Below are 17,306 nucleotides of genomic sequence, written 5' to 3' on the forward strand. Positions count from 1 at the left end.
TTGCTGACGACGAGGCCCCGTTACCGTAAAGGATTAGGGACCATGTAAGAGAGTAACAGCTGTTGGAGTTCGTGGATATCTCTGAACGAGAAACTATATGTAAATGGTCAGAGGTTGATAGTCCGCGGATCAAGCCAACTTGCAATGTAGAATGCAAGTTGTCGCCCATCCAAGCCTAAAAGTTTCTCTTACCCGGGTCGCTGGGAGTGGAACGAACAATGCTCAGCTTATTACTAGGAGGGACCCCTGGTACAGTGCCTCCTAAGTTCTGAAGTAAAAGCGTATGAGAGAAGCACTATCTATGAGTTCTACGGCCTTGACTCTCTCCTGCACATCGGCCACCTGGTTCGCTCGGAATCAGGATAGGAGACCATTTCACACCTTCTCATACATATTATGGAAAGAGGAACATCTCACAAATATACTCCTAACAATTCCATTTGAATAGCAACTACATCTCTGCCTTGTCACGTTTAATTCCGAAATCACAAGTTACACATCGCGCCCCAAGCTTTTGGCCACAAGACACCCGAAGTGTCTTTCCCCGTACCTGCCCTATAGCCCTTAACCCGAACGATCGCTTCCCATACGCGAATGTGGCCATAGAGCACGTCGGTTAGCTGTAACGGACGCGGCGACTTAAAGTTTTTCCACACTGACACGTGTCAGTCAATCGTGGGGCGTTGTACCGCTAAGCAGCTACGGTATATGCTGCTGGGGTTTTTCCTCCAAAAAATTGCGGCAAATGTTCCTCATAATTTACTGGTGGAAGTTTTTTCAGAAGCTCACCGGTGGTAGAGCCAACGTAAAATTTTCCACAAGATCGTCAAAATGTAATGTGCTGGCGAATCGATTGGGTCTAGGGGAATTAGAGGGTGAAAAAACGTCAGTAAAATCTTCCACTTCTCAAATTTGGGGGTTCATACATTGCCAGAAGAGATGTTTCATAAAATCTCAATTTCCAAGGAACACTCCCTGGCAATATTCTAAGAAATTGCCCTCGTAAATCTTCACTCTGCGGTTTTCGCCATGAAATTCTCGGTACTCTGCGGCCTGGTTAGGGAGAATTTCATTGGCCACCCAGGGAAAGAGCCAATTTTGCTCTTTCAAACTTCTCCCCAAGTGTTCTTCAGGGCCATAAATCTTCTTTTGGTCCTGGAATTTTTTCAGGCCCCCAGCTGGGAATCTGTTTTGAACAGATATTTTTCCAGTGAATTTTGAAACGGGGGAAGGGTTTTTACCCTTGCTTGTGGTCAGGGTTGAGGTTTTATGACCATCGAGTAGCCGTAAAAATGTAAACAATTCTGGAGTTTGTGCAATTGTAGGAGGTTATGGAATTTTCCATAACACAAGAAATTTCTGAGGGTTTTAAAGTAAAAATGTGGAATTTTCCAAATAACTAATATCAATATTATTAATTTTCTTTGAATTATATGGACAATTTGCTATGGGCAAAGCAATTGCCAATAAGTTTTGCCGTTTTTTACGTTTTACAGGTATTCCACATATAGTTAGTGTTGTTGTTGGAGAATTGTTTTTCCATGCAATGCCTTTGCCTCCTACGAAAATCATCGCAGACAATTATGACTGCGGCGCGCCCAAACACATGGTCACCAGGCGTTTGTGCACGCCTACTTCGTACCCCTAAACATAGGCAATACATCTTTTACATTGATATGAGTGACCATAAGCTCCCATGTGGTGGAGCCACCATACATTCCTGGTTTTTTAAAAGTTTCCCGTTTGCATTGAGGGAAACCAACATAAATGTAGGGATATGACACTACGATAAATGAGCAGGTTAACGCACAATTAGGTAGGGAACATCTAAATAGTAACAGAGATAATTAAGAAGATACACTTTCCTTGTCTTTAGATCTAAAAATAAAAAGCCTACTGATGAGTCCATTGGGAATGGACGAAATACGTATATAGGCGATCCCAATAGGTTCTCCATACCCCAACTTAGGAGTGAAGTCTTCAGAAGGTCCCCAAGCATCTCCCCTGTTCCCAATGATGTGCTGACCGACATTCACCAAACTCATTTCCTCCAAAAATGATAGTATTAGGATAAATAGTATAGAGCAGTTCAAGGGCGAGACATATGGATTATGTCACAAGCCAATAGTCTTACCACATAATAAGAAGTCAGGTTAGGTATATTAGAATATTTTTTAGGCTAACTCACAGAATATACATCCCAAGCAATTTAAGGATGTCTTCAGGCTGCATAGGTATACTGGTTTGCAGACTGAACTGTTTGACCTGTGGTGAGGTGAACCACACTCAAATGGCAACTCAGAGTTTCCCCATGACTGTTTCACTGAGAGATCGGTATTCGTTACCCAGCCAAAGGTTTGCCGGAGGTAGTTCCTGGCTGATCCGACGAATACAAGGATGCCCATTTGGAGCGACCAGCCCCTCACTGGCTTTAAAGTATAAAGCACATCAAGGAAAGTCTCGCTCAATCAGGAGCATTCTCATTTCATTTTTCATACTACTCCTCTTCTTCTCACCTTTGTTTCTGATCTGATAGATCGGCATTTGTCATCCGACGAGGTGTATTGGCATGGCGGGTGCCTTCGGCGGTGATCCAATCAGCATGCTGGGCAGGTAACCTCCAAAGTCCACCCCAATACTCTTTCGCTTCCGTCACCGAGAACTGTATTGTCTGGGCGCTCTGTTGAGATTCGTTGAGAGATCTGAAAAAGCTCCGCTGGTTCCTCACGTATGTTGCATTCTGGACACGTCCGGAATAACTTTCGCCATACCGTCGTAACCGACTGTATATGACAGAAAGTTTCTGTTTTAGTGTGTCCAGAATTTCAACTACGGGTGTCTCACCGGGGATGGCATAGTTCCGGTAAACCCTCTGCACTTTATTTCTCACCCATCGGCTGGCATTGCCAGTGCTGATCTGAATCAGTCTAGCAATGTCCTGCCTTAGTGAGTCCCGTCGACGTTCCAGATGAATTTTCCATGGTGGATCTCTTTGGTCACTCAAACCAATGGCACACAGCCGAAATGTAATCTGAACATTGATTTGAGATAGAATTTCCGGAGTTGCTGGAGATGCATAGAGCCTGGGAATACCTGGTCTATGCAAAGGATCCATATCCGAGAATTCTATACACGCTCTTTAGAATTCGTCCCGAACCTCAGCAGAAACTTCAGCTGGACGCTGGAGAAGAGTGCTTCGGCGAGTACTGAAACTGTTGCCTGCAGTGCGGCGTGGTGTTGTTGATGCCGCCGCCTCTGCCCTCATCGACTCTCGGTCACCAGTTTCCCCGATGACTTCAAGTCGAACACGCTCCCTGATGGTGGCCGGGATTGTGTCGCTGCGAGTAATAAAGCGGTACTGGTCTGCGACTCGCTGCACAGTTACGTGCGCGCATTGCGGGAAACACTCGACGAATCTTTGGTGCAACAAGGGGCGGTAAGATGTTGTACCCGCCCCGCCGTTATTTCGTAGTAGGAGCGGATGATGAAGAGGTTCATTTCTTCAGTCCATTTCATCCGCTGCCTACCCGATCCTGCTGAAGTGGTGGCCACAGATTGTGACGAAACAGATGCAGCAGACGGAGCTGTGCTCCTGGTCGTCGTGGCGCTCGCTCATGCTCAAGGACAGAGCAATTTGAAATAGTGCGTACTCGCACTGATTTCCCTTCTTTGAGGGCCAAGGGGGAGTGTGGTAGCTGTATAGTATCTACCTGTGGTCACTAGTTTGTATGCACGATGTGGACGCCCCGTAATCGTCTCACATGTGTGCACATGTGAACATGATTGTATCTCAAACAAATTCTCCTAAAAATAGCTACCTCTAAATCTTTACAAGTATAAAAGTTACACAAAGCTTAAACAGAAGTCAAATTGACCTGGAACATTACGATATCTACAATATGGAGGTAGTTAGCAGGCCAACTCTGCCGTCTCCTGTAAGCTCTTGGCCACAGTTAGATACTAGACAGATACCACACTCCTCCTTGCCCCTCAAGGGGGGAAATCAGTGCGAGTACACACGATTTCAAATTGTTTTGCCCTTGAGCATGAGCGCCATTTTGTACTTCTGGTATGAACATAAGGGGCGTGCCGGGTAAATTTCTAAAATATGGAAATATACTATTATTAACTTTATTTGTGCAGATATCGGAACCGGATATATTTCTAGGCCTAGATTTCGTAGAGATGCACCAGCGTGATTTTTTTCAGATTTTTCGGTTGGATAGGTTCTGAGAACGAGACCTGTTACACTTTTCGGGGGTCATATTTTGAGCCCTCACTCCCCTATGTTTCACCCAATATCAAATATTGAACCAGTTTCGAAAAGTACTAATTGAGACCTTTCATTTGATATCCCACATGGCTACATTCTGTGGGAAAAAAAAATTGCACCCTACATTCACATGTATGGGGAGCCCCCCCTTAAACTTAACACAAAATGCGTCAGTTGCTGCATGTAAAGGGAACGGCAGATCACATACTCCTACCAATTTTCGTGACAATCGGCGACCTGTTGTTCGAACTTAAAACTTGACCTGTTGTTCGAACTTAAAACTGGTGATGACGGAGGCGAAAACCTACGGAAGAAAATTGAAGCATCACTAGGTGGTGATTGAATGCAAGGATTTGGATGAAGTCACCACAAAATCTGAGATCTGCGAGGCCTTGCAAACCCAATTGGGATTGCAACCAGTGAGCGAGTCTAATGTGCTACGACTTAGAAAAGCGTACGATGACACGCAGATAGCGTCGATAAGTCTTCCTATTGAAGCAGCGAAAAATGCGATTGCAGTGGGCAAAGTACGTATTGGATGGGTGGTCTGTCGGTTACGGGAACAGAGTCCAGTACATAAATGCTATAAGTGCTGACAGGTTGGTCATATAGCGAAAGCTTGCACTAGCTCCCCAGACAGATCAAATCTGTGCCGCAAATGTGGAGAACAAGGCCATTTGTCAAAGGACTGCAACGGAATGCCCAAGTGCGTATTCGGTGTGGAAGCAAAAAGTAGTGACAGCGCCCACATTGCAGGAGGCAGTAAATGCCCAGTGTTCAGAGAGGCGTTCATAAAGAAAGCCAAATGAAGTTTATGCAACTCAATCTGAATCACTGTCGAGCGGCCCAAGACCTACTTTCCCAAAGCGTATTCGAGAACAACGTCGACGTTGCGATTGTATCTGAACAATACGAAAATCTGCATAGCGGAGTATGGATAGCAGACAAAACCAGTAAGGCGGCGATATGGAGCTGCGGAAGCCAAGCTATAGTAGATGCGAAAAAACATCCAGAAGACGGGTGCACCCGTGCCAAGATTGGAGGGATATATGTCTATAGCTGTTACGCAGCACCGAGCCTCACATTAGAGGAATTCACGTCATTGCTGGAGAAACTATCCTTCAATGTAAGTCGCTACAACCCCAAAGTAATAGCTGGCGACTTCAACGCATGGGCAGAAGAATGGGGTAGCAGAGAAACCAACGCAAGAGGACGAATATTGCTAGAGACATTCTCGCGCTTGAACGTGGTACTTGCCAACTCTTGCAATCGGTGGTAGATCTCACCTTCGTCAGTGATACTCTAATCAGAGACTTGGAGTGGCGTGTCAGCGAGGAGTACACACACAGCGATCATCAGGCTATCATCTTTCAAACCTCGCAAAGGAATAATTTGAAGCCATTAAAACGAATAACGATGAGTTGGGTAACTAAGAAATTCGACGCAGAAATGTTCAAGGAGGTACTTCTGGAAGATACATTGCTATCGGGAAGCGCACAAAACAAAGTTTCACAGGTCGTGGAAAAATTGCAGCGGGCATGCGATGCCGCTATGCCTCAACGTAGCACTTTCCGAAGACGAAATCCTAATTTTTGGTGGAATTCCGAAATTGAGGAATGCCGGAAAAAGTGTCTCAAAGCTAGGAGATGCTCCCAGCGCAAAAGAGGAGCTACACGTGCAATATAAAAATGCGAGGAAAAAATTGCAAGTAGCTATCGCAAAGAGCAAATCCGAACATTTCAAGCGGATGTGTACTGAAGCTGACTCTGACCCATGGGGTGGCGCATATAGGTCGGTGATGTCATCACTAAAAGACGAGCGCTCCCCACCGATTACTTGCCCAGAGTTGTTGCAGAATATAGTAAACACTCTATTTCCAGTGGATCTGAATGGTACAAGTCTGCCTGCAGTACATTTAAATCCCGAAGAAATTCGGAAGGTGGTAAATGAGGAGGTTCTAGACGCAGCAAAAAGATTGATTGAAAAAAAGACTCCAGGACCGGATGGAATCTCTAACATTGCCCTGAAAGTAGCCGCCAGGACAGCACCAGGTATGTTTGCCCAAGTTTTCATGGCATGCCTTAGGGAAGGAGAATTCCCCGAGCAATGGAAGGTACAAAAACTGATACTCATTCCGAAGGCAGGTAAACCATTGGGTGACCCTTCCTCATATAGGCCTATATGCCTGGTCAATACCATTGGCAAACTATTTGAACGAGTAATATATAACAGACTGCTCGCTGTTGCGGAAAAGGAAGGAGGCCTTTCCGACAAACAATTCGGATTTCGTAAGGCAAAATCAACTATCGACGCAATCAGCATGCTGACCGGCTTGGCTCAGGCTGCAATAGAAGAAGGAAAATGCTGTGCAGTAATAACCCTCGACGTAAAAAATGCGTTCAATAGTGCAAAATGGAAAAAAATCATCGAGGCACTCGACAAGATACAAGCCCCGAAGTACATTGTACGCCTTGTGGTCAAGTTTCTCCTTGGAAGAAGATTTTATTGCGACTCGGACGATGGGCTAAAAATATTCCCGACAACTTGCGGAGTGCCACAGGGTTCTGTCCTGGGTCCCTTGCTGTGGCTGGTTATGTACGATGGAGTGTTGACGCTACGCCTACCGGACAACGTGACAACTATTGGCTTCGCCGATAATATCGTAATAACGGTAGTTACAAAGCACCAAGACGAGATCGAGATCTATGCAAATGAAGCGATATGGGAGATCAATTCCTGGCCTTTCACTTGCCGAGCATAAAACAGAAGTAGTTCTCATCAACAAGAGAAGAAAGAACACAACTGTGAAAATCAAAGTTGGCGGAAAAACAATTTACTCCCAACCATCGCTCAAATACTTGGGAGTAATTATTGACAGAAGACTCAACTTCAAAAGACACATTGAGTACGCCGCAACTAAAGCGTTTTCCATCGCTACAACGATCTCGAGAATACTACCGAACATTGGTGGGTCAAGACAAAGTCGACGTCTTCTGTCTCCAGGGTAGTCAGCTCCGTGCTACTCTACGCAGCTCCAGTTTGGCCAACTGCTCTGAATAACAAAGTGAACTGCCGAAAATTGGGAATGGCGTATCGGTTAAGTGCACTCCGGGTATGCAGTGCATATCGGACAACATCAGGAGAAGCAGCATATGTACTAGCAGGAATGCTCCCCATAGACATCTTGACGAAGGAAGGTCGGCGACTCTATGACAAAACGTATGCAGCTGGAGAGTCTAGCGCATTTCGACGGCAGCTGGCACGGTGGGAATCTATCGAACGGTGGCAACAGCGATGGGACGAGTCCTAAACTGGTCGTTGGACATACCGCATCATTCCGGATATTCGGAGATGGTTTGAACGAAACCATGAGGAATTAAGCTACGAGTTAACACAATTCTTAAGTGGACATGGAGGTTATCGTGCTTATTTACATCGATTTGGTCACGACGAATCACCATCCTGCCCAAGATGTGGTAACGTGGCTGAGGATACGGAGCATGTCATATTTGATTGCCCCAGGTTCACCGCGCACCGAACAAGAATGGAAACGGTCGCAGACAGGCGTTTAACACCCGAAAACATTGTAGAGTTTATGCTGGAGTCAACGGATGCCTGGAACCAGGTTGTAAGGGAACTGCAAGCTATTCACCAACAACTTAGGCAGGAAGAACAACGACGAAAACAAGGAAGGAAGAGAACCATAATGAGCCGCAGTTAAAAGCTGATCTAGCCCCGCGATGCAATACTTGATAGGAGTTCCGTGGGGAGAGTGGAATGAGAAGGAGGTGGTTTTAATGAGTAGATGTCTGACATAACTGCGTGACAGAAGCCAGCAGTAGGTTTTGAACCTTTCCACCTTCCAACGCCGAAAAAAAAACAAAAAAAAAAGAGACAGACAGACGGACAGACAGACATCGAATCGATTCTAATAAGGTTTTGTTTCACACAAAACCTTAAAAATCTCTCACCCCACTAACGTCTCACTCAGGCAATCGAACTGAGATAAAAAGTGAACTCAGTTGGATGTACTTTCAGATGGTTTTGATCGTTCCAAGCGTTCAGTTGTAGGTCGGGAAGTGGACTACATTCAGTGTTAAGTTCGTCTAATATAGGAACCAGTAGAACAAAGGTAGGTATCACTTTCCTTAACAGTATCTAAACCTCCATTACTTGATATTTCATTTTAGATGAATAAAAAAGTTGGAACAACTCAGAAAACGCTCACCGAGCTCAATGACGAATGTCTTCATCATATACTGTCATTTTTACCTGCTCTTGATAAGCTCATCCTCGGCAACTATTTGGGCGAAGATAGGGTTCTCCACGTAGTATCAGAAAAGGATGTGTTTTTTATGGACAATTGTGTGAGACGTTTAACAGTGGATGAGACCAAGCAGATATTAGAACGTTTTGGATACCAAATCAAGAATATTTCCTTAGTTGGTTTTCCCAAAACTAAGGAAAGAGAAAAGAGATCCTACTACGAATTAATAGCAGCACATTGCCGCAACCTGGAAACTATTGCCTTGTTTTATCCAGCCTGTGGATCTAAACTGGAAATATTTCAGAAAATATTATTCACCAACAAATCTCTGGAATCGGTTTTTGTACAGCGACATGGTCAAGCAAGACTTCAAGACCAACTTTTGCCAACAATTGCAAATATGCAGAGCATAAAGTATTTAGATTTACCAGTTTCCAACAAAGTGAGTGGAGCAGAGATAAGTCAAATGACTAACTTAGTCGGGTTGAATATCCGTGAGTGCTGCGGTTTTAGAGAGGAAAATTTCATCAAACTCATGAATGGGAATAATCTGAAATTCCTTAATATATCGCAGTGCTGTCTTCTTAAGGACGGTGCCCTTCAAGCTTTAGTTGATACACAACATGAATTAGAGTATCTGATCATCGGCGGAATAGAGTACTCCAACTATGCATCAATTGGACAATTAAAAAAGCTCAAAAAACATCTTATTTTTTTTTCTCGAACATGAACTTATATCAGCTTTAGAAGGGATTGCAAATCTTCCTAATCTTGAATTCTTGGAAATATCGGCTATTTTTAAGTCTCCCGAAGCAGCTAAAATATTCCTGAGTTGTATTGTATCCTTGAAGAACCTGAAATATCTCTACCTGCCCAGACATCAGCGTCTTAACGATAACGATCTTCGAGCAATCGCTTTGAAAATACCCAACTTGGAAGAGTTGCGGATCGGTATCCGTGATGATGACGGCGATAGCAATGTTAGCGCTGACGGACTTGTTGAATTAATTCGGGACTTAAAAAATCTACAGAATTGTAATGTGGCACCTGACGCAAGAAGACTCGATTTGGATCTACTGCGCAGATTTATAGAAGCTAAAAAACAGGGAAATCCCCAACCACTTAAGATATACTGGGGAGGCGACATCGACGAGGATCTCCTTAAGGTAAAGGTATTCCTAATATGCTGTTTCGTTTGATTTATATGAGTACAATTCCTTACAGTCCCGACTATATCTGGATAACTTGCATATAGTGGAGTTCAGACGAAGGAAAATCCCTTTCGATTGGAGAAAGAATAAACTATTTTTGCTCAAATGACCAAGTCAAGTTCAGATTTCTAACTTTCACATTACGCCGGTTTAGGTCGAGAGTGCGGGCGATAATTTAGGCAATACCCAATTTGCCTAAATTATGGCCGAGTAAATATATGTTTTTTATGTCCTTACAAGAAATATTTGTGAACCTTGTTGCTTTTACATTAAAAATATTTTTGAAAAGAAAGCCTAGTTTTTCACCCTGCATTCTGTATAAAGTGTGTAATGAACTTTGAATATTGAGGTGGTCAAAAGACCATCCTGCGTGGCAGGCGACTACCTAGAGGGAAGAGCTATCCTTATCTGAAGAAAATTGGCTAAATTGACCGTTTAGATCCGTCCGCAAATACTGAAGCTCTAAACCTGAATATGAAAAACAAGTCGGGAAACTGGAACCTTGACGCTTCAGGTATAAAAGTTTTTGTGTTTCCCTATGTGAAGAGCATAACGTAGTTCTCCATTGGCTTATAGCATTGACCCGAGATATTGAAATCGCTCAGTTCTGGGCAGGTTACCGCCATTGAAAGAACTGAGCGATTTAAATATCTCGAATCAATGCTATTGCCAGTGGAGAACTGCGTAATGAAATTGTTTCACGCATTAACGCTACCTGGATGAAGTGGCATTCCCCAACTGGTGTTCTTTGTGATCGATGTATCAGCGAACGTCTCAAATCTGAAATTTACCACAATATCGTCAGTCCTGTCACTCTCTATGATTCTGAGTGTTGGCCGACTATAAAAGACAATGAACGGCGTCTTACGGTAATGAAGACGAAGATCTTCCGAAATGAGGATATCCGCGATCGATATTGGGTCGCACCGATCGTGAAGAAACTCCGAAGAAGGCGTCTTCGATGATATGGCGTTAACGAGAAATCAGTTACCAAGATTGCTCTGAACAGCGAAGTCAATGGTAAGAGACGAAAAGGCCGACCGAAACAACGGTGGCATGATACGCTAGATGGACATTTAATAGCCTCGAAATTGCATCCAGATCAGGCATTTGATGAAATAAAATGACTAAAGCGATCACGACGAGCCGACCCCGCTTGTGAACGAGACAAAGGCTGAAGAAAAAGACGAAGATGTGAGGAGCGACGAGTGTATGAAAGCTCCATGTAACATAGTTAAAAATTCCATTGTCCTCTAGTTTTTAGAGAGCGATTTAAATAAATCATTTGAAGGAAAGCCCTGTATTGATAATAGTCAACCTCATACGCTTCACACTGTGATTTTGATATTATTAGCAAATGCGAAGAATTTAATCTACAACAGATACAAACAAGTCGGAAAACCGGACGCTAGACGCTTCAGGTATGAAATGTTTTGTTTATTTCTTTTATCAAGAGATTCGAATGTACATTTGCCCCATTAGTATGTAGCACGTAATATATGCATATATTATGTGAAAATATCCACTTTCAAATGTTATTGACATTCAAAGTCTTGAATTTGCACAGAAGCGACCCCTTTGACATATTTTAACTTTGTTAGCAATAGTGTGATTTTTACTAAATTTGGTAGAACCATGCTCTATACTGTAGCCTATTTTACTTTTGTGATTCTAGGTTTTGCGCATTTTCTCATGGAACGTGCGCTCTCTGTCCAGACCGAATGCTGCTGAGCAGCTAGCTGATATCCTGTCCCAATATAGGGCTGATGTAACAGCGTTACAAGAGATGCGATGGACAGGGACCGGTTTCCTGGAGAAGAGCCGCTACACCATCTATTATAGCGGTCATCCAGTAAATCATGTGCTCGAAGTATGCGATAATAATAACGGATTGCGCATTATCCAGTTAGCAGCATCACACGAAATGGTTGTTGGAAGTACCTGATTTGCGCGGAAAGCCGTTCACAAACATACGTGGGCCTCTCCAGACGGGACTACTTTCAATCAAATTGAGCACGTCCTGATTGAACGCCGCCAGCTCTCAGCCTTGATGAATGTCACAAGATATAGGGGGGCCGATATAGACTTTGATCACTATCTCGTTGGCATGGTATCCCGAGTTCGAATAACTTCATCACTTAGAATCCCTTCTGACAATCAGGTGGATGCCGCAATAACTGCAGTCAACAGACGACCTGGAGATGAACCATCAACAAATGATCTTCACAATCAGCTGAAGAACGTTATCATGGATACGGCCACAAACATACTTCGCCCCAGCCGCAAAAGGAGTCGGAACGGCTGGTTTGACGATAAGTGTAAGTTACCAACGGAACGGAAGAATTCTGCATGCCGAGTAATGTTGCATTCTCAAAGAACGCGGGCACGCACAGAGACTTATCACGAACTCTGTCGAGCGGAGAAGCGACTTCACAGACGGAAAAAGGAAGCCTGGGAGAACCAACAAGTCTGTGAACTAGAAAAGTACAGGGAGCAGCCGCACCAGGCGCGGAAGTTTTACCAACAAGTCAGCAGGATGAAGCCTTATACACCTCGATGCTCATCCTGCCGAGACAAAGAGGGAAATCTGATTTCCGAAAGAATGGGCATATTGGAGCGATGAGTTGAGTACTTTGATGAGCTACTGCACAACCAGAACATCGGCGAGTTGGAGGTCCCGTCAACTGAAGACGACGAACAAATACTGTCACTACCAAGTATAGGAGAAACAGTCCGTGCAATTCATCGGCTTAAAAGTCATAAGTCGCCAGGAGCCGATGGAATTACTGCCGAATTAGTTAAATATGGAGGCGACCAATTACACCAAGTGGTTCATCAACTTGTGCTCAAGGTATGGGACAGCGAATCAATGCCTGACGATTGGCAACGAGGCATTATCTGTCTCATACATAAAAAGGGAGATATCACACAGTGCAGCAATTATAGATGCATCACGTTGCTGAGTACCATCTTTAAGATATCCTCCGCTTTCTTGTTAAACCGGATAGCCCCATACGCCCAGAACATCATTGGCCCATACCAAAGAGGCTTCACTCCAGGCAAATCAGCAACAGATCAGATTTTCTCTGTGCGGCAAGCGATGGAAAAACTGTTGCAATATGGACAACAGTTGCACCATCTGTTCATCGACTTTAAAGCCGCCTATGATAGCATAGCCAGGGTAAAACTGTACACGGCCATGAGAGAATTCGGTATCCCGACGAAATTAATAAGACTGACTAGGCTGACTCTGATCAATGTGCGAGGCCAGATAAAAGCAGCAGGATCGGTCTCAAGACCATTCGACATCAACAACGGTCTACGACAAGGGGATGCGCTATCATGCGTCCTCTTTAACCTGGCCCACGAGAAAGTGTTCCGTGATGCTGAGGTAAATGCAAGAGGTACGATCCTCTTTAAGTCCACCCAACTACTGGCCCATGCTGACGATATCGACATCATGGGAAGAACCACCCGAGACGTACAAACTGCCTTCATCCAGATCGAGCAGGCGGCGCGAGATCTTGGGCTGCACATCAATGAAGGCAAGACAAAATATATGGTGGCAACGTCAGCACCGAAGACCAATCAACCAACAACATCAAACCGCACTGGTCAAACAGGAAGAATAAAGATAGGAGAAACCAACTTTAAGACTTTTGACAATTTCTCCTATGTAGGGTCGAAAGTCACAACCGATAACAGCTACGACGATGAAATCCGCGCACGGTTGTTGTCAGCCAACAGAGCCTATTTCAGCTTACAAAAAAAACTATTCCGCTCGAAACGTCTCACATAGGGTCAAAGTTCTTACTGTACAAGACAATGATCTTGCCAGTCCTCATGTATTCCTCGGAAACTTGGGTTCTTAGCAAGAAAAATTGCGAACTCTTGACCGCGTTCGAGAGAAGAATCGTCCGAAGAATTTTTGGCCCCCTACATGAGGATGGACGATTCCGTAGCCTACATAACGACGAAATCTATGAGCGATACCATGACCGTCAAGTTGTGGATAAAATCCGGCTCAATAGGTTACGGTGGGCGGGTCACTTAATCCGTATGGATGAGAATGATCCAGCCTGAAAAGTCTATAAAGGCAATATCTATTGTAGAAAAAGAAGACGATGCAGACCCTGCCTAAGATGGAGCGATGGCGTAGGCCAGGACGCCAGACACCTTTGAGGGATATCGAATTGGTGGACCTCGGCGCAAAACCGGGATGTCTGGAGTTCCTTATTAAGGCAGGCCTAGACTGGATACCGGTTGTTGCGCCGTTGATGATGATGAGGAGCGGATGATGAAGAGGTTCATTTCTTCAGTCCATTTCATCCGCTTCCTACGCGAACCTGCTGGTGGTCGCCACAGATTGTAGCGAAACAGCTGCAGCAGGCGGAGCTGTGCTCCTGGTCGTCGTGGCGCCTAGACGTCGAACCGCCCCACGCCTAGCGGTTTCGACGCCGTGCTGTCCATTACGGGAACCCAACCTAGTCACCAAGTCAGACGACTCCCGCCGGTTATCCGTACCGGACCTTAAATTTCTCCTTCTTCTCATTGGATGGATTTGCATTTTATACCTAGTTGCCAGGTGTTGGGATAGGTCCCTCAGTGAGTAATCTGCAAGACTGCAAAGTTCCTGCACTTTCCTCATCTACCCCCTGAGACGCTGCCATTCAAACTGAAGCTATTCATCCCTCCTCCTTTCACAACCGGGCTTGGGATCGGCTTCGGCGGAGTTTTATTATTATTATTGATTTGTTGAAATACGTACTTTTTTCAAAGTCCGTTGTGCTAATCACTTTGCAATGTTTATGGTTCCCTTAAAAGTTCATTGCATCACTCTCTTTGCATTTTTTTATCAGTCTTTTCTCTCATGTTCAGATTGCAGATTACAGATTACGACTTTAAATAATTGATTGATAATACCTCGCTTGTGACCTAAGTGAACAATCCAAAGTGTGGCTCTTCTCTTGAAATTACAGATAAAAAATCTCTCACCCCCATAACGTCTTACTCAGGCAACTGAACTGAGATAAAAAGTGAACTCAGTTGGATGTACTTTCAGATGGTTTTGCTCGTTCCAAGCCTTCAGTTTTAGATAGGAAAGTGGACTACATTCAGTATTAAGTTCGTCTAATATAGGAACCAGTGGAACAAAGGTAGGTATCACTTTCCTTAACAATATCTAAACCTCCATTACTTGATATTTCATTTTAGATGAATAAAAAAGTTGGAACAACTCAGAAAACGCTCACCGAGCTCAATGACGATTGTCTTCATCATATACTGTCATTTTTACCTGCTCTTGATAAGCTCATCCTCGGCAACTATTTGGGCGAAGATAGGCTTCACCAGGTAGTATCAGAAAAGGATGTGTTTTATATAGAATATTGTATGAGACGTTTAACAGTGGATGAGACCACGCAGATATTAGAACGTTTTGGATACCAAATCAAGAATATTTCCTTAGCTCTTCCTACTTATTTCACAACTGACGAAAGAAGACCTTACTACGAGTTAATAGAAGCGCATTGCCGTAGCTTGCAAGCTATTCGCTTCTTTTATCCAGACTGGAAATCTGAACTGGAAATATTTCAGAAAATATTATTCGCCAACAAATCTCTGGAATCGATTTCTGTACAGCGACACACTGAAGAAAGACTTGAAGACCAAATTTTGCCAACAATTGGAAATATGCAGAGCATAAAGTATTTAGATTTAACAGGGGTCCCCGATCTGGCTGGAGAAGAGATAAGTCAAATGACTAACTTAGTCGGGTTAAATATCCGTGACTGCCGTTTTAGAGAGGAAGATTTCATCAAACTCATGAATGGGAATAATCTGAAATTCCTTGATATATCGTATCACCCTCTGCAGGCCGCTGCGCTTCAAGCTTTGTGTGATACACAACATGAATTAGAGTATCTGGTCATCAGCCTAGAAGGATACTCCAACGACTGTGCACCGATTGGACAATTAAAAAAGCTCAAACAACTCATCTTATGCGAAGTTTGCGAACCTGCAGTTATATCAGTTTTCCAAGGGATTGCAAATCATCCTAATATTGAATTGTTTGAAACACAGAGTCTTTCTTTCCAAGTAGCTAACATCTTCCTGAGTCGTATTGTATCCTTGAATAACCTGAAATTTCTCTATCTGCACGAACATCACGGTCTTAACCATAACGATCTTCGAGCAATTGCTTTGAAAACACCCAACTTGGAAGAGTTGAAGATCAATATCCCTCGTGTTAGCGCTGACGGACTTGTTGAATTAATTCGGGACTTAAAGAGTCTACAGAAATGTGATGTGGACCATGTTGCAATAAGACTCAATTTGGATCTACTACACAGATTTATCGAAGCTAAAAAACAGGGAAATCCACAACCACTTAAGATATACTGGGGAGGAGACATCGACGAGGGTCTCCTTGAGGTAAAGGTATTTCTAATATGCTGTTTCGTTTGATTTATATGAGTGCAATTCCTTACAGTCCCCACTATATCTTGATAATTGGCATATATTGGAGGTCAGCCGAGAGGAACCCTCTTACCGACATGTGTGTTATCACGACTTGGACAACGCTGATAATTCTGGAGACGATGGACCATTTTTTGATAATGCCACGCGATTTGGGCAGCAACTCCCCATTTACTTAAGTTATGACCAAATAAATATAACCTTTTTATCGGATTAGAAGAAATATTTGTAAACCTTGTTGTCTTTATATTAAAAAATATTTTTGGAAATAAATCCTAGTTTTTCACCCTACGTTCTGTATAAAATGTGAATAGTGCGATGGTCAAAAGGCTGGAGCGCTTCAATCCGTCACGTGTCATTTTACGAAAATTCACGTGTCTATATCGGTGCATGGGTCCGCATCGGATCCTGAAAATAACCACATAAACATGGAGATTCGCGCGAGCCTAACGAAGTAAACCAAATGCAAACTGAAACCTGAAAATGAAAATAAAAACAAGTCTGAAAACCGGAAGCTGGACCCGTCAGGTATGAAAGATTTTAAGTGTTTCTTTCATAGAAACATTTGAGCGAACAATTGTTTCATTACGCATTTATACGCATACAATCTTTACATATCGTTACGAAATTCACTTTGGAAAATTATGTGTGACGTCAATGTGAATCGTAGTTATGACAATTAGCCAAGACACCAAAATTGTATAACAGTAGGGCGAATATTTCGTTACAATAATTGTTACCAGATGACTCTAATGCCGGTAGAAAGGTCCTGTCGCAAAGTAGTTTTCTAGTAAAATGTTTACATGCCTTTCCGGAATGTTCCGCGGGGTATAAAGGGGCCGGAAATCCGCTCACAAAGTTAGTTAGATTTTAGAGATAGAACAGATCGCGTCGGGTATGAATACGCCTCGAATTGTACTAGTTAAAGAATTGTTCTATAGTTAATTATACAGTGCGGTTGCATAATGTGTGTGTAATAAACGCTTGTATTAAAGTTATAGAACGGGTTTTGTGTTTAGTACTACGCAATCCAGTGATACGAGCCTACACAAAGCAAGTAATGTAGCGAGCGACGACT

The 17,306-nt window shown here is 43.5% G+C and overlaps 3 protein-coding genes across 4 annotated transcripts in view; 2 read left to right on the forward strand and 1 right to left on the reverse strand.

Moving 5' to 3' along the window:
* Positions 1-17,306, reverse strand: part of LOC119647842 — a 142,887-nt gene that overhangs the window by 88,834 nt on the left and 36,747 nt on the right. The gene's annotated exons all lie outside the window — the stretch shown is intronic.
* Positions 1-17,306, forward strand: part of LOC119647837 — a 43,894-nt gene that overhangs the window by 8,017 nt on the left and 18,571 nt on the right. The window lies entirely within an intron of this gene.
* On the forward strand, positions 14,676-16,509 carry LOC119647835. The gene is made up of 3 exons (XM_038049082.1): positions 14,676-14,907; positions 14,966-16,183; positions 16,242-16,509. Exons 2-3 carry the CDS (start codon positions 14,966-14,968, stop codon positions 16,443-16,445), a joined length of 1,422 nt encoding a protein of 473 aa, XP_037905010.1. The 5' UTR covers positions 14,676-14,907; the 3' UTR covers positions 16,446-16,509.

The sequence above is a fragment of the Hermetia illucens genome, chromosome 2, assembly GCF_905115235.1.
Source record: "Hermetia illucens chromosome 2, iHerIll2.2.curated.20191125, whole genome shotgun sequence".
NCBI lineage: Eukaryota > Metazoa > Arthropoda > Insecta > Diptera > Stratiomyidae > Hermetia > Hermetia illucens.

What these genes read in the sequence shown, in the direction of transcription:
- LOC119647835 (XM_038049082.1), top strand. Translation starts at nt 14,966, where the DNA reads ATGAATAAAAAAGTTGGAACAACTCAGAAAACGCTCACCGAGCTCAAT. An exon ending in TCGACGAGGGTCTCCTTGAG is followed by an intron (nt 16,184 to 16,241) that starts GTAAAGGTATTT and finishes AATTCCTTACAG; the next exon opens with TCCCCACTATATCTTGATAA.